This window comes from Neovison vison, chromosome 11, assembly GCF_020171115.1.
Source record: "Neovison vison isolate M4711 chromosome 11, ASM_NN_V1, whole genome shotgun sequence".
Classification (NCBI taxonomy): domain Eukaryota; kingdom Metazoa; phylum Chordata; class Mammalia; order Carnivora; family Mustelidae; genus Neogale; species Neogale vison.
This window is the reverse complement of record NC_058101.1, coordinates 82,848,069-82,873,480: the sequence shown is the minus strand read 5'-3', so window position 1 is coordinate 82,873,480 and position 25,412 is coordinate 82,848,069. Positions and strand designations below refer to the sequence as shown.

Sequence of the window (25,412 nt, the reverse complement as noted above, 5' to 3'; positions counted from 1 at the left end):
GGTAGAGCACTAGGTTTAGAATGGCTCTTTACTGTAGTTATTGTTCTTTGATTAGTGAGTCCTGCTTTGAGGAGTCATGCTATTGACTTTGTTTTCCTTGAGATTTCTCATAGGTAGGCTCAGGGTTTACATTTTCCCTTTGAGAAGTTACTGAAAAACTTTGTTGGATTTGTGGAAAAGTGTGCTAAATGTATTTTGAAGTAAGAAGCTTAACTATATTATGGATGATCAAATTTTTAAAATAATTTTAACTGAAAAAATATTAATAATTTGTCATTTTTGTGTCAGAATATTAAAAATTTAAGATCTTGATTATTTCTAGCTTCTGAATCTGGCATTCAGATTTAGAGATGAGTAGTTTGTAGCCCATTAGAAGTTTAAAAAAGTATATCCTATAGGTAATAGGGTGATTTATGAATTTATTCAGATACTAAGGTTTTCACAAAGTAGTAGAATAAAAAGCCATCTTATTAATGATTCAGAGAAGTTTTTGTCTAAGAACAGTTTTAACTTGTGACTAAATCAGATGTCCTCATTTGTGAAAATTTAGAATCTAAGCATGTGTATTTTGTGCCTACCACGTCTGGCACTGTGAAAGGGACTTTTGATGTGTAACAAAAATTAGAACACATGTGTTATGTGCCCACCACATGCCAGGCACTGTGAAAAGGGCTTTTTTGAGGTGTAACAAAATCTGAATGTTTATTTCTTTAAGACTAAGATTTTTTTCTTCAGTGTTTAAGATGAGTAAATGATTTACTGGTGTTACTGAAATGTCAGGTGTATTTCACTGATCTCTAGGGGAGTTTTGCTCTTCAATAGTTGGATAAATCTCTGAGTATAAAGAAACAACTTGAGTATTTACATTTCTAAAGATTTTTTTTTTCCTCCCAGTGAAAAGTAGCTCAAAGCCATTCCTCATTTATGGGTGATTATTTCTTCAGAGTTAGAATTTGACCTAAATATTTCAGGGGTATCTTTAGTCACCCAGTGTTACACCAAAGTATATGATTTAGTATCCTTTCTCATAATTTGCCACTGATCTTTGAAAACTGATCTCTGATTTGGAAACATTATAGGATTATTAACCTGTAGGCCATATTATCATTGATGTCATGTATTTCTTTTGTATTCTTTTGTGTATTTCCCTCCATTATCCTCTTGGTTGCTTTATAATTCTTTTCTTACTTTTCTGTATGGAGGCTGTAATTTTAAATGTGTTTCTCAAATGCCATTATGAAATATATCTATATTATCTTTGTATCTTGGAACTTCTACTTATTGATTATACAGTTTGTCCACTTAAATTTCTCTCTATACTTTCCTAGAGAAGATTAAGGTATTTAAGTTTTTTTGTATTTTTACCCCCATGTATCTCATAGTATCATAGATATTTCTTGTTTAGCTATATATTCTGTTCACTCTTAATGTCTTTTATAGTTCTCTCCATCAAAGAAAGAGGGAGATCTTACAAATACGTAATTTTGTGTGTGTGTGTACACCTGTGCTCATATATTCACTAAATTTTTACTCAGCTTTGTGCTGATTGCTAGGATTCAGAAATACTAAACAATGTCAGTACCTTGTCAATTTAGAAAACAAAACAAAAACTGTAATCTACTCTGTAAAGTTAACAAAGAATACTTCCAAAAATAATGTTCTTCTCAGTAATGGGGAAAAAGTTGAAGGCAATCTGTTGACCTGTATTTAGTCAGCTAAATGAAGCAAGTTAAAATAGGTTTTAATGAAAATTTTCACTTAATTGACTCATTTTACAAAATCAGTTATTGAACTATTTTAAAGTAGAAAGCTGGTTAATTCTTTATGCTTAGATAAAGCTGACCTAAGTAGACGTTTAGGTTATTATTATTATTATTATTATTAGGTTTTTGGGAGTGAATCAGTATTCTAAAAGTCTTTCCACTCATGGATAAGATATTATAACCTCAGTAGGGTTTTGCTCTTTCTTGTATTTACCCTATATCTAAGTTGTATTAAATCTATTTGTTATTAATAAAATCATTTTAAAGCTGTTTATAAATAAGCCATAGATATTTTTATTTCCTGTTGAATACATGAGATAAAGATAATCTTTATTTCTTTTTGTTTATGTTTCTTTTTTTCAGTGAATATTACTTCAGTATAGAAAATTTAGAACGGGACTTCTTTCTTAGGAGAAAGATGGACGAACAAGGTTTCTTGCCTATTTCCCTGATTGCTGGTTTCCACCGTGTTCAGGCTCTCACTACAAACCTTAATCTCATTTTAGAGGTAATTATTCATTTACAAAACAGTTACAAAACAGTCTATACTTTCCTAGAAGTGCTCTAAAAGTAATATGTGAACCTAAAAGTGCTCTAAAAAGTAATATTAAACACCTTAAGGAAAAAACACAAGAATAATCTTTAGTTGCCTAAGGCGTAGACTGCATCTCATGGCCTGTTTTAATTTTGTAAAATCCAAATAAGTGCTTAATCTTGGAAACCCCTCAAATGGGGTTTACTAATGATGTTTCCACGTATTTCTAACCTGATCCTTCAAACTTGGACCTTCTTGATTGTGCTTGGTCCTCTAGTCTTCTCAGATTGCTGCAAAATAAAATGTATTTCTATTTATTAAAATTTTGAGGATTTTTCCTGTGCTATAATTTGAAACTGTTTTAAATTATAATAATAATGTAATGATATATAATTTACATATCATATATAATATATAATAATTATATTATTGATATAATTAATGATGTAAATAATAATATATTATATAATTATAATAATAATTATATAATTATTTCACTTGTATTCTTAATGCTTTCATTAAATTTTTTGTCTGTCCTGTTCTAGAAATGCTTGAACATTTTTGGTTTTCTGTTCCCTATATACATGTAAACAAATTTGCCCTTTTGCTGTAGTTTTGCCAGACTTGCTTTCTTGTGCCCCTGTGTAGCCAGTCCCTTTTCCCATACACAGGCCCTGGAACCATTGATTGGATTTTTGTCCCTTTAGTTTTGCCTTTCCCAGAATATATAAGTAAGTTACATGTTTGTATGTAGTTTATAGCCCTTTATTTCTGATTTCTTTCACTCAGCATAGTGCTTTTGAGATTTATTTCTGTTGTACCTTATCAGTAGTTTGTTCTTATTCTTGATTAGTATTCCATAGTGTGGATGTACCACAGTTTATCCATTCACTTGTTGGTAGACACTTAGATTGTTTCAGGTTTTTGATCATGAGTAAAGCAGAAAGGTCTTTGTGTGGATATATGTTTTCATTTCTGTTGGATAAATATTGAGGATTGTGATTGCTGGTATGTATTGTAAGTGTATTAACTGTAAGAAGTATGTCTAAAGTGGGTTTGACCATTTTGCATTCCACCATTTTGTATGAAAGTTCCATTTGTTCTGTAGCCTCATCAGTATTTATTTGCCATCAGTTGTACTTTTGGTTGAAATGCCTGTTCAGATATTTTGCCTTTTTTTTTTTTTTTTTTTTTTTTTTAATCAGAGAGAGTGAGCACAAGCAGGGCAGAGGCAGTCAGAGGGAGAAGCAGGCTCCCCACTGAGCAGGGAGCCTGATATGGGACTCGATTCCAGGACCCTGGGATGATGACATGAGCTGAAGGCAGATGTCTGCTCAATGAACTGAGCTACCCAGGCATCCTTATTTTGCCAGTTTTTAATGGAGTAAGAGTTCTTCTGAATATAAATCCTTTGTGTTTTACAAATATTTTTTCCCAATCTTTGGCTCATCTTTTTATTTTCTTAACAGACTTCTTTAGCAAATTTTTGTAAACATGAGTGCTCTGGGCTTTAAAAACTAGCTACAGGAAGATTTAAGATTTCAAAAACAATAAAAACTAATGATTTGTTATTTGTTGATATGTAATTACTGAGTCTTTGTTTTATGAAAGAAATTATTTCAAGTACTACCACTATTACATTTGTTTATATACCATCTAAATAGTTTCTATACATGATAATTTGAAGAAAACTTAGTTTTTTCCTGCAAAGCCTAGTCTTCAGAAAAATATTATGATTATATTCATAGTAGAGTGAGTTTATTAACTACTGCCATCACTTGTGCTAAAGCAAAGATATATCTGTCATTTTATATATATATATATAAAATATATATAAATTTATTTTATATATATATAGTCCTTTTCAGTGAATTTGTTATTGATTTCCCCCACTCTCTGTAATTCTGTAGGAATCTGGTTATAATTTCATTATTGTATGGTTTTTTTGGTCTCTTGATGTTCCCATTAAGTCTGCCCACATAATTTTTAGCTTATTGATTATCAGTCTGTTTCCTTATAATTTACAGCAGTAGGGAAGGAATAGTTAAAAGGGCTTTTGCTTTACTGTTATGAATTGACATATAAGCACAGTGATTTAGAACAGCATAGGCTGCATTCACTTAACATTCGTTATGCACCTACCATTGGTTACAGTGGGAAAGTCGTCGGTTTTCTGTTAAGAATGTAGAATTTCATTGGGCTTTGCAATATAAACGTAAACTGATTTAGAGTACAGACTTGAGAACCAGCATATATATCCTTGTACTTTTGTGATCTTGGGCAATGTCTGGAGACTTCTGCAAAGTGGAAATGATAACAATACGTACTTCATAGGGTTGTGTTGAGGATGAAATGTTTAATGACAGTTTCTGGCACAAACAGCCCTAAATAAGAATTTTCTATTATTGTTAGTCTTCAAGGATGCCCTTCTATTGTTCGCTCCTTTTTTTGGATCTTCATTTCAATACATCAACATCAACATTTTGTTATATGTATTTTGATATGCTCAAGCTTTCTTTCCTGAAGAACTATGAAAAGCAAAATATACCTTAGTTCACACCCCTGTCTGTCCCAGTTGAGGTTTTCTACATAGCCAGTCTTACTGAATCTATTTCCTCCCATTCATTTTAGCTTATTATATTTTTTTACTTGATATATATATATTATAATAAGATTGGTATTATAGTGATATTTATCACATAATTATAGTGCAGTATTGTCTGTAGTCATTATACTGTGCATAAAATCTCTGTGGATTATTTACTACTTGTTGCCAGTTAGTACTCTTAAACAACACCAGTCTTATTCCCCCACCTGCTGTTTCCTGATAACCACCATTTTACTCTTTTTTTAAAATAAGTTTCACTTTTTTATATTCCACATATAAATGATATCATACAGTACTTGTCTTTCTCTGACTTAGCTCATTTTGCCTAATGTCCGGAAGATCCATCCATGCTCATGGCTGAATAATATTCTGATATATATTTGATACGTATGCATTTGATATATATGTTTGATATATATGTGTGTGTGTGTGTGCACACGCTACATTTTCTTTATCTCTTCATCTGTTGATTGTTTAGTTTGTTTCTTAGTTTGTTTCCACATCTTAGCTACTGTGAATAATGCTGTAATAAACAGGGGTGTGCAGGTATCTTTTCAGAATCCTATTTTCATTTTCTTTGGGTATATGCCCAGAAGTGGAATTCCTGGATCATATGGTAGATCCAGTTCACTGCATTCTTGATTGCAGTGAACAGAGAGCTATTTGTGATATCTTTTTTTTTAGTTCAATTAATCCTTGATCATTAGCTAATCAGTTGTATGACTATTCAAGTTACTTAACCTTAACCTCTTCATGCTTGTTTTCTCATTGTTAAAATAGGGCAAATAATACTTAAACTATCACAGAGTATAAGGACTTAAGAGAAATAATTAATGTATTTGTAATGTCCTTGAACTATTCTTGCTGCTCCCATCTGAAACTGTTTTCTAAATTGGCTGACTGTGGTTCCTCAGAATGTGTGCTGCTGTCTTACCTTTTAAGTTTTTGCACATGCAGATCTTTTCTCTTGGTACCAGGACCAGGAACTAGGAATACATTATCTATGTATTCTAATGTTGGTAATTATTCATAATAATATTTGGTCCATTTAAGAAAGGACTAAAATTAGTAGTTAGAAAAGCCATCAGAGATCCAAAAATATTAACAGCACACTCTAACTCATTGTTTAGGACTTCAAGGTAATCATGGTTTGGTTTTAATAAAACTCTTGTCTAGATCTTTTCCTTAATTTTGTATAAAACACAATTTTTATATGATGTTTGTAAGTTCTAAATCACAACATTCACTTGTTCTCTTTATTTTCTTAACTTTTTCAATAGGGAATAAATTTCCTGTGATTTAAGATTCAAAGGATATGTAGTGAACAATTTCCTTCCTATCTTTTACTAATCGTCAACTAGTTAAACCTTTCTTGGTGACAGTCAGTGTTACTTATTTTTCGTGTATTTTTCCCAAGATACTACATATTATACTACATATATTGTTATGCCCTTTTTAAAAAAACAGCATATATTAGATTATTCAGGGTTGTGTATAAATAACTTTGGGTTTTTTCCCACTCAGATTTTTTCTTTTAAACTGAGGCATAATTGGGGTGCCTGGGTTGCTCAGCCATTAAGGGTCTGCCTTCAGCTTGGGTCATGATCCCACAGTCTTGGGATCAGGGAGCCCTGCATCAGGCTCCCTGCTCGGCTGGAAGCCTGCTTCTCCTTCTCCCATTCCCCCTGCTTGTGTTCCCTCTTTCACTGTGTCTCTCTCTCTCAAATAAATAAAATCTTAAAAAAAAAATAAATTGAGGCACAAGTTATACACTGTATATTAGAAATCATAGGATTACATACAACTTTTCTCAGTGTATATCATTGTGTAATTGCCCCCCCAGATTAAGATATAAAACATTTTCAGCATCCCAAGAAGCTCCCTTGTGCTGTCCTCCTAGCCTGTACACTGGTCTCCTCAAAGGTCAATTTGGTGGTCTCATTATCTCTCATAGCTCTCTCATTTGTTTTTTAATTTCACCTAATCAGAGGTATGTGTGCTCTTTTATATCTGACTTTTACTTATCATTTCTGTGAGGTTTACCCACGTTGCTGGTGTGTAGCAGTTGTTGATTATCCATTTTGGGGTAGTATTTCATTCTAGGAATAAAACACAATGTATTTTTCCATGCTGTGGTTTATAGATGCGTGGGTTCTTTCCAGTTTGAATCAGTGGTACTGTTGTGAACATTATCATACATATTTTTTGATAGTCATATGCATTTATTTTCCTGTAACATGAGATAAACACACACACGCACACACACTTAGCTTTTGTAGATACTGCTAAACATTTTTTCCAAATTATTAAACCAATTAACACTACCACCATTCACAATTTCATTTGCTCCGTATTCTATCAACATATTGGTAGTCTTTTTCTACTTAAAAATTTAAACCAATAGGAAAGTTTCAAAGATTTTTTTTTAAAATTCAGGTCTAAATAGCATGCTGTAAAATGCAGAGGTCTTAGGTGTTCATTTTGAGTTTTGAAATTGTATAAGCCTGCCCTCAAAAAGATAGAGCCCATTCCTCTAAGAACGTCCTTCATGGTCCTTTCCAGTCATGGTCAGTCCCCCGCCAAATCCTCTGCTGCATCCCAAACCACTTTTCTGATTATATAAGCATAGATTAATTTTGTCTGTTTATTTATACACATTTGTGTAAGTGGGATTTTTCTGTGTCTTGGCTCTTCCATTCGTAGTTTTTGAAATTCATCTATGTTGCAGGATGTGGATGCTGGGTATGCTGGTGTTTGCTACTAGAGTGTCATTGCTTCTAGAATGTTCAATAGATAAAACTAGGAAAATACATGTTAAAAGAAAATATAGCTATCATCAATTCAAACCCCTTATCATAGGCTTCTTCCTTATTTCCTTTATTCTGTATTTCATACTCTGTTTTTTCAGAGAATATCCTGAGTCCCATCAAAAAAGTTTGTTTATAAATAATTTTTAATAATTTAAAGTACTGTCCAGTTTTGAAAATATAACTTTAAAAAGTATTATACTAAGGGCATACAAATATAAAAGTAATACATATGATATGTTCTTCTGCTAAAAGATAGTGAGTTTTAACTTTTATAAAATAACAAGTATATATGTTCAGTTTTTATATTATATTTGTATTTTTCCTGATTTTATTTCTAAAAGGTAAGTACCCTTGAATTTCAGATAAAATTCAGTTCACTAAGTCTTTTATTTTGAGGAATTTTTGTTCTAGTTTTATTTTATCATTGAATTGCGTATGTTATTTTTGCAAAGCTCTATAGCCTAGTAACTAAGATTCGGTGGTGGATAGCTAATAAATTATTTGATCCTAGTATTGCCTCATACTAAGTCTATGGTCTTTATCAAGTTATTTCTTTGAGCTTCAGTTTCCTCACCAGTGTACATTACAGGTATTGTGAGGCATGTGTATGTGTGCTTCTTACCATTTAATTAATGATGGTAGTTAATAAAATGTTGCTTAAATTTTATTTAGTGGTTTATTATTAAGGTAAGATAAAAGGAAATATGAGAGAAAAAACCTGAAAATAAAATTTAATTATGGTAAAAGTAGTTTGATTATAGTTGATGTAATAATCCTTAAGTGCTAATTCTGTTGTGAAAACCAAATTATTTGCTGCATGTTATGTAGGATATCTGTTACCTATCACAGGGGCAAATTATTTAAAAATTTGTTTTAAGTAGTTAATTCATTGATATTTTTCGAAATGTTTACTGTAATGTCTGCTAATTTCAGATTTTAAAATTTTTTTAGGTTATTTGAAGTATAGGATGTGCAATTACAGTTTTTTGAATGAAAATTCTTTAATAGCTTAAAATACCTATTTATAGGCACTGAAAGATAGCACTGAAGTGGAAATTGTGGATGAGAAAATGAGAAAAAAGATAGAACCAGAAAAATGGCCAATTCCAGGCCCTCCTCCACGAAGTGTGCCACAGACAGACTTCTCTCAACTGATTGATTGCCCCGAGTTTGTACCAGGCCAAGCCTTTTGTTCACATACAGGTAACAGCTTTTCTTCTAGAGCAACCAGTGTAACGGTGGGCTATCTGGTCCCATTTACCTATCCTTTAAAAAAAAGTTTATTTAAATTGTTTAGGAAAATTAATGAAAACTGAATAACTTTGATGCTCTAAATTCTATTCATTTTGTGCCCCTCCACCCAGCCATAAATTAAGAATGGATTTAAGAATTATGGGTAAACCTCTGCTCCATTCTTAGATTGTGTACTTTGTCATGTATGGAATTTCTACCTATCTTAATTTTACTAAATGATTATAGATAAGTTGTGCTAGTTTCCTCTTATAACATTGGACTAGTCTAGTAGGATGAAGTAGTTTAAAAGTCTTATACTAAAGAGTGGGGCTGACTAGTTTTGTTACTAGTGTGCTTCAGTCCCATCTTGTAAAGATGGGATGGCCTATATTCAAAAGCAGCATTGGGGTACTGTTATGAAATTATTATGATTATAGATTAAAGAATTGATGGTAATTAGAATTTCCAAAAACTGCTTTAATATTAAGAATTTTTTCCTGGATCATTTTTAAGACATTCCCTCTTGGGAAAAAATGTGTGTGCTTAAACTTTTTTCAGTCAGGGTGATGATCTACTGATGCTTGGATGTCATTTGATCGAACATGCAGAGGAATAGGTGATTCACTGAAATATTATAAACATTGGAACAAATCGTGCTGCAGAAATGAAAGCGACCAGACTTCTATGCAAGAATGCCTACTCCCGACTCCTTGTGGAGGAGGTTGGGCCACCACTACAATGGAGATAAACACCTTTGTGATGATAATGAGAGAGAGAGACCAGAGGACTGCTGTTGTTTTTATAGGAGCCACCCATTTGTGTGTAATTAGCCTGAGCTGCATGTGCTACTTTTATTTACGGTGGGAAAGTTAATTATTCTGGAAATATTGCAAAATTCTGTCTTTTTTCCCAGACTTATGTACTGTGTCCAGATCAATAAAACAAAAATAGAGAGGCTTGAGTGGCATTTCCCAGATTGTTAGGTCCTTTGCTATTTGATTTGCCCTTCAGTACAGTGTACAGTGTATAACTCACATGTCACCATAGTATTTCACATGGACTATGAGATGTGTTAATGTGGACATGGGGGGGATAAGAAATATGAGAAATGAACAAGAATATTTTTTTCTAAACTCTTCAAAATATATTTTTTATACACCAGTATGTGAGACCTGCCATCAATAAAGTACCGATGAACAGACTCACAGATATTTTTACTTAGTGTTTCTTTGATTGTCAGCCCTCTGTGCCTCTAACCCTAGCAAGCAACTTGGGCAGATGTTTTAAAAGTTGAAGAAAAGTGATATTTTTTAGGTTTTCTTAAAAAAAGACTTAATGTCTGATTGTATAAATTAGATTATTTGTGTAAACTTTGGGTCCAAGATGACATTTTTAATCTGCTTATGAACAGGCATTAGGTGAGTTAGATAAAAATAGAAATACTTTTTCCTCAGGGTAGCTAATAAGATAGGTCAGTCAAGTTGGTGATGCCTGTTCATTTAACCATTTATGCGTTATTAATAAAATTACAAGAATAAAATCACAATGTCTTGTAAATTTTTGTGTTTTTTAAATACACACTCATTTACATCTCATACATATTGCCAAAACAGATCACTCTATATTTAAATGTCCAAAATTTTAGGTTCTTTAAATTACACATCTGTAACCACATGGATAATGAAGGCATATAGAATATTCTTAGAGTTATGCAGATTTATATTACATCATAGGAATAGGTACATAAATTCAGCCTTTTTCATGAATCCCCATATTTCTGACCTTAATAAATATCCTCTGATGAGAAAGGCTTAGGTCTTAAATTCAAGAGAGAGTAGTATGTCACGAAAAATGTGAAATGGATATAGGAATAGGAAAAGTAGATTGTGTTTATCTGAACCTATAGGTGAAGAAACTTTTATCTATATCCTTTTTATCTCTAAAAAGAAGACTTTAAATTTCAAAAACATAATCATTGATGTATACTTCCTGAGGGATTTTTATTGTAAAATATTTAAACATTTTTGTTTTTTTTTATCAAAGAAATTAAAATGTCTATTTTTCCCTCTATGGAGGTTGAATTGTGTAACATGAGTTCACCTTTGCACTGAACAGAGGACCTCAATGCACCAGAAAATGTTGATTATGGGAATGGTAAGATGTTAATTTTAAAATTTAGGTTTTGCAGTTCAATGGATATAGTATTGCACTATCAACTCTTAAGTAAAAGATTTCATTCATCAAAATTGAGAGGGTTGGGTACCTGACCATCTTGGGGGTTTTTATTGTTGTTTTGGCTTTTTGAAAAATGTGTAGGAGGATCTCTAATGATTTTTGAATAAGCTGTGGGATTTCCTTTGGAAAGTTGCAGAAGTATTCCTGAATGAGCTACATAAAGTATATAACCCTTTTAAAAGTATATAACCCCTTTAAAGCAATCTATATAACAACCCAGATGCAGAGTGGATAAAGAAGTTAACTAGATAATCATGGAATATATAGGGTGATTTACCTCTGGAGAGTGATGTTGATAATTTTTCAATTAAAAGAGCAAAGATGAATTTTTTTCTCTGTTCTTACAAATTAGAACCTATAAAGTGTCAAAGTATGTGTCTGATTTTTTATCTCTATAAGTTTAATGTCAAATCATCCAAGTAATATTCAGACTTATTGGTTCTTGAAAGATGAGGGCTTTACCATTACCTTTTTTTTTTTTTTTTCCCAATTTATTTATTTTCAGAAAAACAGTATTCATTATTTTTTCACCACACCCAGTGCTCCATGCAAGCTGTGCCCTCTATAATACCCACCACCTGGTACCCCAACCTCCCACCCCCCCGCCACTTCAAACCCCTCAGACTGTTTTTCAGAGTCCATAGTCTCTCATGGTTCACCTCCCCTTCCAATTTACCCAAATTCCCTACTACTCTCTAACGCCCCTTGTCCTCCATGCTATTTGTTATGCTCCACAAATGAGTGAAACCATATGATAATTGACTCTCTCTGCTTGACTGATTTCACTCAGCATACCATTACCTTTAAAATTTACCTACATAATGTTTGAAATCTTTTCATTGTAAAAGAAAACAAATCACATAAAGCATATGTGTAGGTAATTATAAGGTGAACATTTCCCTTTAACAACTCAGACTATTCTAAATTTTCTTACCCAGATTCTTTGGTATTTTGGTATTTAATTTGTAAGTATGTGTTATGGGTATAATGAACCACTTTACTTCATGATAGAAACATTCAAGCTTAGCGAGCATTTAGAGATGATTATATAATAAACTTAAGTAGGTGTTTAAATATATTTCTGTGTTAAAAATAGTAGTTAACTGATTTCCTTACCATGTGCCAGGTGCTATTCTAATCATTTATACATGATAGTAATTTAGTTATTTCTCACAGTTGCTAGGGTGGTGGTTCTTAGTCTGTTTTTAAAGCTTTATTCACTGCATGAGCATAGGTGATTTATAGTATTAGAAATAAGATTCTTTGCTATAAAATGTGTTCCCGTTCCTATAACTTTAATATCAATACTTGCAGTCCAAATGTAGCATTTCATCTATACTACCTCTATGGATCAATTGGTGATATATGTACCATTAATTAAAGTTGTAAGCATCAATATCAAATAGAAATATAATGTTTGCTATACATGTAATCCTAATAATTTTAATAGCCTAAAAAATGAAATTAATTTTAATAACATTTAAAATATTTTAATATACCTAAATATTATAACATTAATATAAAAACTACAGATCCATTTTACCTTTTTGAATATTTTGTACCAAGACTTTGAAATCTGGTATGGACCTTACACTTATTAGCACATTCTAGGACTACCCATGTTTTAAGTGCTCAGTAGCTCCATATGACTAGTGGCTATATACTCAACAATGCAGTTTTAGAGCCTTTTCCATTATGAAGGAATGTACTTCTAAAAAAAAGTAATATAATTTGATATTTGAATCCTGGATCTAATAAGTGTTCATGGAGAGGATAATAACTCTTATTTGAGTCTAGCATGTAGTAGATGAAAGTAAAATCTTGGAATATTCTTCTCAAACCCAAAGTCCTGGAATGTGCCTTTGCATTTTCGTTAGTAAATAAAAGAATTGTTGCTGTTCATTTATTTCAGCTTTCTCCATGTAATATTCAGCTCTGCAATATTTTCAAGTAATTGGCTTTTGGGGACTAAATTAAATGATATTTAGAATTTTAGAGTATAAATTTATATGTAAAACTCTTTGTCCAAAGGAAATACATATTGCATTATAACTTAAAATAAGCATTCTTTTGAATTTTTAGAAAAAGATTTGTAAAGGTATCGATTAGGATTTTTTTTTATAAAGCACGTGATTATTTTGATTAAGGGATAGTGTGGAAGAAAGTATTTTTAATTACAACAGAGTTTTAAAATGTTTTAAATTTGCACTTTAATGATGTGACATTCTACTCCTTACAGTATCCTATATGAGCTAAGTGGGCACACTGCATTTAGGTAAAATTCATTAAGCAAAGGAAATGTGAAGTGTGAATAATGACTCCCTTGCTATAGATTATAGCAGAATAGTGAAGGACTGATACTGCCTTGAATAAAATATGCATTTACTCCAGCTTAATAGCATTTGAGATTCCATAATTTCATTTCATAATTGATAGATTTTAAGATTGCACTGGGAATTGATCCCTAAATTAAATGAATTATCACAATTGGTAACTCAACTGATATGCTTGAGATGTTTGAATGAATGTGATTTGTGTAAGGGTTGGTGACATTTCTTTTATCTATTCATTGGCTTCACTCAAATACATTTTACATCTTTTCAGGTTTGAAAATCAGTCATTGGAAAAATTGTAATTGAGATTTGATTTACCATGTTTTTGTGGAAAAAAAAATCCAGCCCAAGTAAAGAAAAAGAAGTGTTTTATAATTAAGAAAACCATTATTTTAATTAAGTACCAACTTAAAATTTTAGAGTCTGCCCCAAATTCTCCAAGAATTGGAAATCCACTGAACCCAAAGAAAAATACTGAAACAAGTAATCTTCAAGCAATGTCTAGAGGTTTGTCTACCAGTTTGCCTGACTTGGACTCAGAACCTTGGATAGAAGTTAAAAAGAGACATCGTCCATCTCCAGTGAAATTGAAGGTAAATTGTTATAAACCCAAGTGAAGTGTAGTACATCCCTGGGTTGATTGTAAGGCCAGTATATTTTGTTTGTCAAGTAAATATGTAAAATTTGGAAAAGTTTAAAAAATTATAAAATTTGGCTATAAGTAAAAACTTAAGGCTTACTCAGTAGTTGGAAATAAGTTATATTGTGTCAATTTTAAAAACTTGGCTTCTCTTTCTAAATGTGATTAGGAATATTTTGATGTGGTCTTTTTACTTGTGACTGAATTTGAATAATTTTTTTTAAAGTTGACAGAATTTTTCTAAACTGTGAATTATATTTTAACCTTATTAGATTATTTATGACCTATAATTATTTATAAAGGGTACAGATTAGGTATATATGTGTTTTTGGTGATTTTGTGTATAGTAAAAAAGGAAAAGAGAATTGATTTCTTTGGGCACATGAGGGAGTGGGATGTGTGGTTATGAAACCGCAGAAGAGATCCTTAATGTTAGAAGTGCTACTATAGTTTTGACTCATGGTTGGATACAAAAAATTTCAATAGTGATAAAAATTGTTCTAATTTTTAAGCCATAAATAAAATGAGTACAAATAAAGCTGGGGAAATCTGAGTAAGATTAATAGGTTATTTCAGTGTATATCTTGTTTGTGATATTTTGCTATACTTTTCACAAGATGTTACTATTGGGAGAAAAAGTAAAAAGTAAAAAAAAAATACATAAGATTTCTTTTTCTTGTAACCGTATGTGAATGTATAATTATCTCAAATGTTACTCAAATGATTCAAATATTGAAGGTAAGTTCTGTAAGGAGAAGGTCATTAAAAATAATAGGACCTAGAATGGGGAAGGATAAAAAAGGCTGTCGTATTGAAGATTATTATGAACGAGGCTCTTTATCCTTACCATCAAGGTATGAAGAAGCATGAAGGGATTTAAGAGTGGTTCTCCATTGGGGGAATGAGGGAGTGATGAAATTTTGTTTCATCGGGATATTTAGCAATGTCTGGAGACATTTTTGGTTAAAATTGGGAGACTGCTATTACACTATTACATCTTGTGAGTGGAGGCTAAAGATGCTGCTAAACATCCCAGTGCAACCCCCCCCCCCGCAAAAAAAAATCCAAAAAATTATCGAGCCTACATGTCAATAGTGTTGAGTTTGAAAACCCTCATCAAGAGAAACTTTTTAATTAGCCGTGAGGGTTAAACATAGCATATTTAAATGTTGAAAGAGGTGGTTCTGCCCCCACCCGCCTCAGGGGACATCTTAAAAGCCTAAAGCAGTGCTCGCTTCAGTAGCACATATATTAAAAACCTAAAGTTGGGGCGCCTGGGTGGCTCAGTGGGTTGAGCCTCTGCCTTCGGTTTGGGTCGTGATCTCGGGGTCCTGGGATCTAGCCCTGCATCGGGCTCTCTGCTCAGCGGGGAGCCTGCTTCCTCCTCTCTGTCTCTACTTGCCTCTCTGCATACTTGTGGTCTCTGTCTGTCAAATAAATAAATAAAATCTTCGGGGAAAAAAACCCAAAAACCTAAAGTGGCTTTCTAGGGGTGTCTGGGTGGTTCAGTTGGTTTAGCATCCAACTCTTGGTTTTGACTCACGGTGGCAGACCCAGCCCCATATGGGGCTCTATGTTCAGCACAGAGTCTGCTTGAGATTATCTCTGCTTCCCTCTCACTCCCTCTCTGCTTCTCCCCCAGATTGTGTGCTTGCACATGCTCGCACACTCTCTAAAAAAAAAAAAAAAAATCTTAAAAAAAAATTTCTAAACTTGCCTTCTCAAGACAAGATTTTCTAAACTTCCTGATTAATTTCTATATTTATCATGGCAAATAACATCCTTGTACAGGTAGGGTGGATAAGGATAGTCTCTTGAAAACACACAGACACACAAAACAAAACCACATAAAAGGATAGTACCCTAGATCACTGACAAAGATTTGTGTAGTATTTTATTTATTCTAAGATCTAAATTTTTTCCTGCACTTTAAAATATCTCCACATTTCACTATTTCTTTTAAAATAATGGTTCTTCCCTTGTATGCTGTTGGTGGGGAAGTAAACTGATAACAGCCACTGTGGGAGATAGAGTTTCCTTGAAAATTTAAAAATAGAAATGATGATATGATCCAATAATTCCACTAGTGAATATTTATCTAAAGAAAATGAAAATGCTAATTCAAAAAGATATCCACTTCTATGTCTGTTGAAGTATTATTTACAATAGCCAAGATGTGGGAGCAACCACGATGTTGTATACATATACAGTGGATTATTGCCCATAAAACAGGATGAGATTGTGCCATTTGTGACAACATGGGTCGGACTAGAGGTTATTATGCTAAGTGACATAAGTCAGAATTAAAAAGGCAAGTACTATAGGATTTCACTGATGTGGAATCTAAAAAAGAAAATGAGCAAACAAAAAAAAAAGACCTGTAAATACAGAGAAAAAAAACTAGTGGTTGCCAGAGGGAAGGCGGGGCGGGAGTAAGACACAAGTGGGTGAAGGGGGAAGGAGATACAGGCTTCCAGTTATGCAATGAATAAATCACAGTAATAAAAAGCACAGCATGGAGAATATAGCCAGTGATATTGTAATAGCATTGTATGGTGACACATGGTTGCTACACTTGGGAGCATAGCATAACATAAAACTTGAATGGATATGCTGTACACCTGAAACTAATGCAACATTGTGTGTCAACTTTACCCAAATTAAAAAAAAAAAAGAAAAATTTTGCCTTATAGGAACTGGCACGTTTCTTATATGTGCCAGAAACTACTGCAAAGACTAGTTACGGAGGTGCCAAGCAACTTAAAACTCTCTAAAATGGATTTATTTTTCTTAAAGGGGCTTAAATTCAGAAAATATGCTAATGAATAAAGCAAAATTTTGCTAATTTTAAAAAATAAAATAAAAATAATGGTTCCTGTTAAAATCTTAACAGGATTTTAAAATGGCATCTTTATGAGTTGGTTTAAAAAAAGAAATTTTGGAAAGGTAAGTACTAGATTCTGATGTATAGGGCCAGCAAGTTGGTAATGGAATCTGTTTTTTTTTTTAATTTTTATTTTTTAATTTTTATTTTAAAGATTTTTATTTATTTATTTATTTGACAGAGAGAGATCACAAGTAGGCAGAGAGGCAAGCAGAGAGAGAGAGGAGGAAGCAGGCTCCCCGCTGAGCAGAGAGCCCGATGTGGGACTCGATCCCAGGACCCTGAGATCATGACCTGAGCCGAAGGCAGCGGCTTAACCCACTGAGCCACCCAGGCGCCCCTGGAATCTGGTTTTAATAGTGGAAAAGGAATGGTGTAAAATCTAGGGCCTTCAGTTTTATGGCCAAAGAATCTTGGTGCCATTAGTAAGATCTGAAATGTATTCTGATATTACAGAGTGAGGATCTGGCTTGGAGGAAAGCTGACTGTAGGTTCTGGGGGCCTAGATATTTCTTTGATACCTCCTGAGGTAGGTTATTTAATGACAGCATTACCAACATACTTTTTTAAAAAAATGAACTTTTAAAAATATACATTTTAGAGTGGGTATGGCTTGTTCAGAGATAAATTTCTTTAGAAATCTAAAAGCATTTTTTTCCACTGTCATTTTGGTCAGGTTTTTTCCTTATGAAACTTAGTCCCTTTAGATTTTTTGTATCAAGTTATTTTGTTTTTGTTGAGGTTTTAAGATTATTTCTTAATCCCCACCATTGAAATTTCAGATGATATACCCTGGAGTTGGTCTGCTTTTATTTACTGTGCTGTGTATTCATGTCTATTATTTTGGGAAAATTCATGTTTCTCTTTTTTTTCAACTTCTGGTATTCCTTTTTATCAAATGTTGGGCCCTCTGGGGACCTCTGAATTGATCATCTGGCTACTGTTTTTTCTGGAATTGGGGATTTAAAAAAGAGTCTGTTTCTGTTATTTCCACCATTTTTTTTTAAGTCCTTCTCTTTTAGGGTGATGATTATTTCTTAAATGTGATCTTTAGTTGATGGTTTATATTAGTTATTGATAAGTTGTTATGGACTTCTTTTGTGGCCTTGTATATCTGCTCATCCAGAAAGACTTTCTCCTGAACATGAGGTATGATTGTGCACACTCTTGGTTAAGTGTGAGGGTCCTACCAGATTTTTAGACCTTCTTGACAGAGGATAGTCATGCTAGTTCTGGGTCTTCAGAGTTGATAAAATCAGTACTTTTCTCTGGGAAGTAGAGTTTCTTAGTATACTTTATTCTTTGGCAAAATTACCTTCTCTTTCTTCCTCCAGCTTTTTTTTTTTTTTTTTTGTTAGACATTTAGAATAATAATAATACTGGGATATGTTCATCCTCTCTCCAGCTCCATGGACATGGGCCCTCTCTTGGCAAATCTTTCATTTTGTTTAGAAAGCAATTCTTGGGCTTTAAGTTGGGAACAGATTTTATAGCTTCATATTCTCAGGTAGAGTGTGGGACTGACTGTTCTATCTGTATCCTGTAGTTTGTTTCCAAATACCCCTTTTGATGGCTGTCACATAGTCCTTTCCTGCTCATTGTGCTTACCATCTCAAAACTTTTTAGGATGCCAGTGGAACCAGTGGTTAGTCTTTATATAGGTTCTAGGTTGCTGTTTCCTCTAGTCTTGTTTATTATCAATGCAATCCCATTTGCTTTCTGCTTTCCAGAAAGTCAGAACAATTTCCGATTCTCTGGTAGTATAAAACTTTCATATTGGCATGAATTAATTTTTTTCATTACTGCAAATCATTACTACAAGTAAGTATGCTCAGTCAAGTCCTCTTCAACCCCAAATCTCTTCTCTCTTCCTTACAAATTAAAACATTTTATGTTTAAAACAAATTTAAATATAACTGACATAAAGTAAAAAGTAAGAGACTCTCTCCTGGTTTTACCATTATTAACAGTTTGGTGTTTATTCTCAGACTTTTTTCATGTAATTGCAGATGTGAATAATAAGGTATATAGTTTTCATTTTAAAATATATTCACAGTGTAGTAAAACTTATTTTTATTTACTTTTTTAGTAAAAACATCATGGAATGCCTTCTATTTAGTAGAATTTTAGCTGTGTCCGGACAGAGTGATTATTATTGTATATCCTTTCCTTGAACAGTGCCTGGCTCACAGTGAGGACCCAGATTAATTATTGATTGAATAAATATGTACTACATTAATAGGAATTCTGAGAGAGAGGGATTTTTTTTTCAATTTATTTATTTTCAGAAAAACAATATTCATTATTTTTTCACCACACCCAGTGCCCCATGCAAGCCGTGCCCTCTATAATACCTACCACCTGGTACCCCAACCTCCCACCCCCCTGCCACTTCAAACCCCTCAGATTGTTTTTCAGAGTCCATAGTCTCTCATGGTTCACCTCCCCTTCCAATTTACCCAAATTCCCTACTCCTCTCTAACACCCCTTGTCTTCCATGCTATTTGTTATGCTCCACAAATAAGTGAAACCATATGATAATTGACTCGAGAGAGGGATTTTTTAATTCTAGGCAGAGGAGAGTTAGCATTTGCTGAATGATAAGGATTGGTCAAAGGTTGACATTGGAAAATGACATTGACACAGTCATTGTGTTGAGAGTTTTGGAAATCTAGACTAAGTTAGATTTTAGAAGATCTAGGATCTAAAGTTTTGTACTTGTTATGTCACCTAATAGGAAGCACTCTTAATTTTTTTTCAGGGAGGGCAAAGTTCAATAGTTTAGTGCATGTTAGGGTAAATTTAATAAGAAAACTTGGCCATAGTGAGTGAGGGTGAAGAATGAATTAGCTACAAAACCTAGCTAATGGCATTAATATTGCAAGGATTTAAGCTAGGAAGATCACTGATTTTGGAAGTCAGAAAACCTTGATTGTTCTAGTCTTGACGAATTCTGAAATTCTGGACAAATTAACTTCATATCTCTAAGCCTTTTTTCCCCTCATCTGTAAAATGAGTTGGTATTCTATAATGGATGAGCTGGGCACCAGTCTTACTCTATAGGAGTCTTTAACCCTCCTTTTACTCAATTTTGTGTTTTTGTTTAACATTAAACTTAGTGTTTAGCAAATTCATCTATTTATTGGACCAGAATAATGCTAGCTTGATTTTCTTTTATTATTTGCTTGCTAACTAGTTGCTGAGCATATAGGCTTCATATTACTAACTTGTAACATTATTATGTGATTTTTATTTTTTAAATGATACAAAAGTTTGTATACAAAATACCATTTCTTCCTTCAGGAATCATCATCTCTACCTGGAGAGGCATCAAATCAGCTGTATCCTTCAGATGAACAAGAGCAAGAAGAACTTGATTTTTTATTTGATGAAGAGATAGAACAAATGGAAGGGCGAAAAAACACATTTACTGATTGGTCTGATAATGATTCAGATTATGAAATTGATGACCAGGATTTAAACAAGATTTTGATTGTAACTCAGACACCACCTTACATGAGAAAACATCCTGGAGGAGATCGAACAGGAAACCACATGTCGCGGGCAAAAATTACATCTGAACTTGCTAAAGTAATTAATGATGGCTTATATTACTATGAACAGGATCTGTGGATGGAGGAAGATGAAAACAAACACACAGCCATAAAGGTAATATTTTCTGGCTAACATTTCTGCTGATACTGTTTTTTTAGTATATGTTGCTCCTTGTATTTTCTTAAATTTGAGGCTTTATTTTTATTAAATTTTGATATAAATAAATTTAATTTTGAAAAATTCCCAGAAAATGTCTGATATTAACAACCTGAGAAATAATTTTATTAAAATGACAATGCAATGAATAATTACAAAATATTAGCACTCATTTACTAAAACCCTTTTTTTCGGTGAAAATAATAAGGAGGATCTTTCTAAAAATAAGAAAAAAAACCTGATGTTATGGATAAGCTTAGTTTATATGCTCATTCCTTACCCTGGCCTATAATCACCCCAGCTAAATGAGTAGGGCTTTAGAGAAGTGTGGCTTTTGTTGCTCCATTCCATTGTTCTTTCAGTCTGTGGTGCATGCTTTATGGTAGTAGAACTGGTTGTGGACAAGGATAGAAGATTAAAATGACTGATTGTCTTTCCTTATCTAATCATTGTTGTGGTACTAGGGGTGCTCTTTGAAACCTTGTTCCCAATTTTTTATCTTCTTGAATTTCACCCCACACCCTGATACCTATCCTAGTTATTAAGGTAAAATATGAGAGAACCAGTGATCTACTGGCTATCTGCATTCCTTTGATAGGAATTTTAATGATAAAGATAGGGATTAAAGGGATCTTTTTCTGCCATAAAAAAGTTACATGTTGTTTTTGAATAGAATAATGAGGGAAAAGTTGCATAACTATACTATGCCAAATAGGAGAATGATCTTGGTCAGAAATATTTATAGTTGTAGGAAGAAAAGTCTGCCAGCTAGTGATTGAATAGAAGGGACTAGCTGTTCATGGAGGTTCGTATCATTAACAAGAAGTGTACTTTCCTTCTTGGCTCTTCATTTCTTTTTCTTTCTGGTATTTCCATCAGGGTATTCAACCCCTTACCTTCTCGAGCCATTGCCTTTTTGGAAATCATGCATCAGGTTATTGTAACTTATCTGTGACTTAAGAGCCTAAATAGTTCTCTTTGTCCTACTGTGAAAAGGAAGTGTGTTTTTATAGTTTCTAGGTTTAAAATCTTCCTTGTCTAAGCTTTGTTACTTTGTTTGTGATTCTTAGGTTCTATAAGTAATCTCTACCTTAAATCCTTTTGAAACAGAAAGAGCTAGAAATAAATTTAATTAATAATATGTTAAAATTACATTCCTTACATTTCCTGTCTCTCTACCCTGCTTTGTTCTTCACCATCTACCATTCTGTATATTGCACTTCTTTTCTGTTTTGATCACATGGATATAATATCTACAAAGATAGTAATTTTTGCCTAATTTTGTACACTACTGTATCTCCACTGCTATAACAGTTCCTGGCACATAGTAGTGTTCAATTCATATTTGGTAAATGGATAAATGATTCTGGATTAAACATTATGAACTAACCAAAGAAAAGTTAACCACTTTATATAATATTGCTTCTAAAAGTTCATTCAAATAATGAACTTTCAGGTCATCTTGAGAAACGTATTTGTAGGTGATTATTTGCTTTAAATAAAATGTAGACAAGAATAAGGAAAGCCATGTATTGTGTTAATTAAAACCAGCATCTGGGGGCGCCTGGGTGGCTCAGTGGGTTAAAACCTCTGCCTTCAGCTCAGGGCATGATCCCAGGGTCCTAGGGTGGGGACCTCTGTTGGGCTCTCTGCTCAGCAGGGAGCCTGCTTCCTCCTCTCTCTCTGCCTGCCTCTCTGCCTACTTGTGATCTCTATCTGTCATATAAATAAATAAAATCTTAAAACAAAACAAAACAAAAAACCAGCATCTGCCCACTTAACCATGAAGTATTAGGGTAAAGTAATCTTTGCTATATGACTCTTAAGCATATGGTCTGTTCATAAGTTGTTGTATTTTAACCTAATCCATATGTACATTCTTTTTTTTTTTTAAGATTTTATTTATTTATTTGATAGACAGAGATCACAAGTGGGCAGAGAGGCAGGCAGAGAGAGAGGAGGAAGCAGGCTCCCTTCTGAGCAGAGAGCCCGATGCGGGGCTCGATCCCAGGACCCTAGGATCATGACCTGAGCCGAAGGCAGAGGCTTTAACCCACTGAGCCACCCAGGCGCCCCTGATCTATATGTACATTCTTATCACCTGACTTATTTCCCTTGTTTCTAATTCTGTGCTCAACATGTAATTTCTGATTAGAATTGTACTTTTCCTGTGGGTCTGCTTAAAGGGAAAGGAAACAATGATTTAATGTATATTTGTTAAACTCCTACTGTGAGCCAGACACTGTGCTAGGTCCTGGGCATGGAATGGGAAGATAACAATAGGGTCTCTGCCTGCCTGGTTCTTACAAATAATTGGGAGGACAGACATTAAAATAAACCCACAATAAATACTTAATCACAAATCACAAATTATAATAAATGTGCTAAAGGAAAGGAACAGGACGCTACTGGGTTGGGTTGTCAGGGAATGAATGCCTGTGAGGAAAGTCACAGTTACAGTGTGATCTGAAATATGAGGAAAATTAAACCCTGCAAAGACCAGGTAAACCATATTCTAGGAAGAAGAAACAATAAGTGGCAAGGATCTGAGGAAGAAAGAATTTGGTGTATTTTAAGAACTGAAAAACAAGTCCATTTGTTTATAGTATTATATAAGAGGACAGTTATGGCAGTATATAGGCAGAAGTCTAATCATACATTGTTTTCTGGGCGATGTTAAATAGTCTGGAATTTATCTAAAGTTCAAATAAAGTACCTTGGAGGTTTTACATAAGCAAAAGGGCTAAATCTAATTTTTATTTTTATTTATTTATTTTTTAAGATGTTATTTTGAAGAGTAAGCAGGGTGAGGAGCAGAGGGAGGGAGGGAAAGAGAATCTCCAGCAGACTCAGTGCTGAGTGTGGAGCCAGACATGGGGCTCGATCTCATGATGCTGAAATCATGACTTGAGCCAAAACCAAGAGTCAGTTGCTTAACCAACTGAGCCACCCTAATTTTTACTTTTAAAATATAACTCTAGTTATAATGGTGGAGAATGGATTAGATAGGTACAAGAGTGGCAGAAGAAATCCACTTGGAAAGCTATTAAAGTAGTCTAGGAGATGGGTATTGATAATTAGGTAACTTGGTAGCAGAGGAATTGTTGAACTAAGAAAACCCAGATCTGAGCCCTGAGGAATCATCATTTAGGAGTTGTAATAAGAAGTGGTGCTGTAGGGGCGCCTAGGTGGCTCAGTGGGTTAAAGCCTCTGCCTTTGGCTCAGGTCATGATCCCAGGGTCCTGGGATCGACTTGCATCAGGCTCTCTGCTCAGCAGGGAGCCTGCTTCCTCCTCTCTCTTGGCCTGCCTTTCTGCCTACTTGTGATCTCTGTCTGTCAAATAAACATATAAAATCTTTAAAAATTTATTAAAGAAGTGATGCTGTAGAAGCCCAAAACCAACTTCAAGAGGAACTGGACAGATTGAGTTAGGTGTAAATGAAAAGAATGCCAAATTGATAGGGTAGTTTAATGATCTTTTGTGACTTTGCAAAAAAGGATTTTTTGCTGGATCCAGAAGTTTTATTGAACTGCACTAGACTTAGTATATAGGCTTTCTCTTTCTCCCATGTTCTTACTGTTGAAAACAACGCAAATGGCCTTTTAGTAGATGAGAAAACATCTTAAAATCCTGAAGATTGGCAAAGTAAGTTATTATCAGAATAAAATCAAAAGAAGTGTGGAGTATTGAACCCAGTGTTGCCCTGGAGACCATTGGAATTTGAGGAATTCAGTGTCCAAAAGCCCCCTAAAATAAAGGGGAAGAAGATAAAACTAGAGCTCAGTAAAGTTGGGGATTCTAGGAAGTTTATTAAATTGGTGCCTAAAAGAAGTACAGTGAAAGAAAACTTAACTTGCTTTCTTACCTACTGCTCTAGAGGACTACAAAGAAATTTCCCTAGTTGTGCTGAATAGACTAAGAAGAAAAAAAATATGGCTTGGAATTTATAATCATGCAACTTAAATTGCTAGCATCTAGATGTGAAGCACTGGTCATGAATTTAAAGTGGTCATGACCTGTTAACTTCTCAGAAACATAGCAGAAGCCAACATAGCTCCTTTTTGAGGACATTCACTTTTAATCTACACCTTGAATAATTTATTCAAATTTTCTTAAAAGGAATGTGAGTAACTCACAGAATTAATAATCAAACAAGGAAATGTGCTACCACATGTGAGAATGAGCAAGACCATACCCTAAAATAGTTTAGATAATGGAATTACTAAATAGAATGTGGAGTAACTGTTACTGTGTTTAAAGAAATAATTTGTGCAGGGAAGAAGACTAAACAGCAACAGTCCTCTAATTTTTGCAAGTAAAAACAGTTAAGGTTAAAATTAACAATCAATTAAGGGGATTAATAGCAGATACAATTAGAGAATCAGTAAATAGGAAGAGTTTACAAGAAATTACTCAGAAATCAGCACAGAGAGGCAAAGAGAATATTTTATGAAAGTATATGTAATGATGTTCTGGAGAGTCTTTGCTATTATTTACTACATTTCAAATCAAGTTGTAGAATTAACATCTGGATTTTATTTTATAGCTTTTCATTTCTGAAGAGTTTAAAAAAGCAGGAAATGTGGAATACTGAGTGATAAAAATGGCCTAAAATAGACATTTAATAAGAATTTCAGAAGGAAAGGTTAGGAAAAATG

General features: G+C 33.5%; 1 protein-coding gene across 8 annotated transcripts in view; it reads left to right on the top strand.

Annotated features, from left to right (window-relative positions):
• The window catches only part of LARP1B (La ribonucleoprotein 1B), a 136,287-nt gene that overhangs the window by 19,002 nt on the left and 91,873 nt on the right, over positions 1-25,412 (top strand). For 6 of the 8 annotated variants that reach the window (XM_044223997.1, XM_044223996.1, XM_044223995.1 and 3 more), the window contains 4 exons: positions 2,127-2,271; positions 8,745-8,919; positions 13,938-14,110; positions 20,345-20,710. In XM_044223997.1, the coding sequence (XP_044079932.1) occupies positions 2,127-2,271; positions 8,745-8,919; positions 13,938-14,110; positions 20,345-20,710 (859 nt within the window). Of the gene's footprint in view, positions 1-2,126; positions 2,272-8,744; positions 8,920-9,507; positions 11,104-13,788; positions 14,111-20,344; positions 20,783-25,412 lie in introns of those variants that run through there. The other 2 variants (XR_006380808.1, XM_044224000.1) reach the window with 2 other exon arrangements.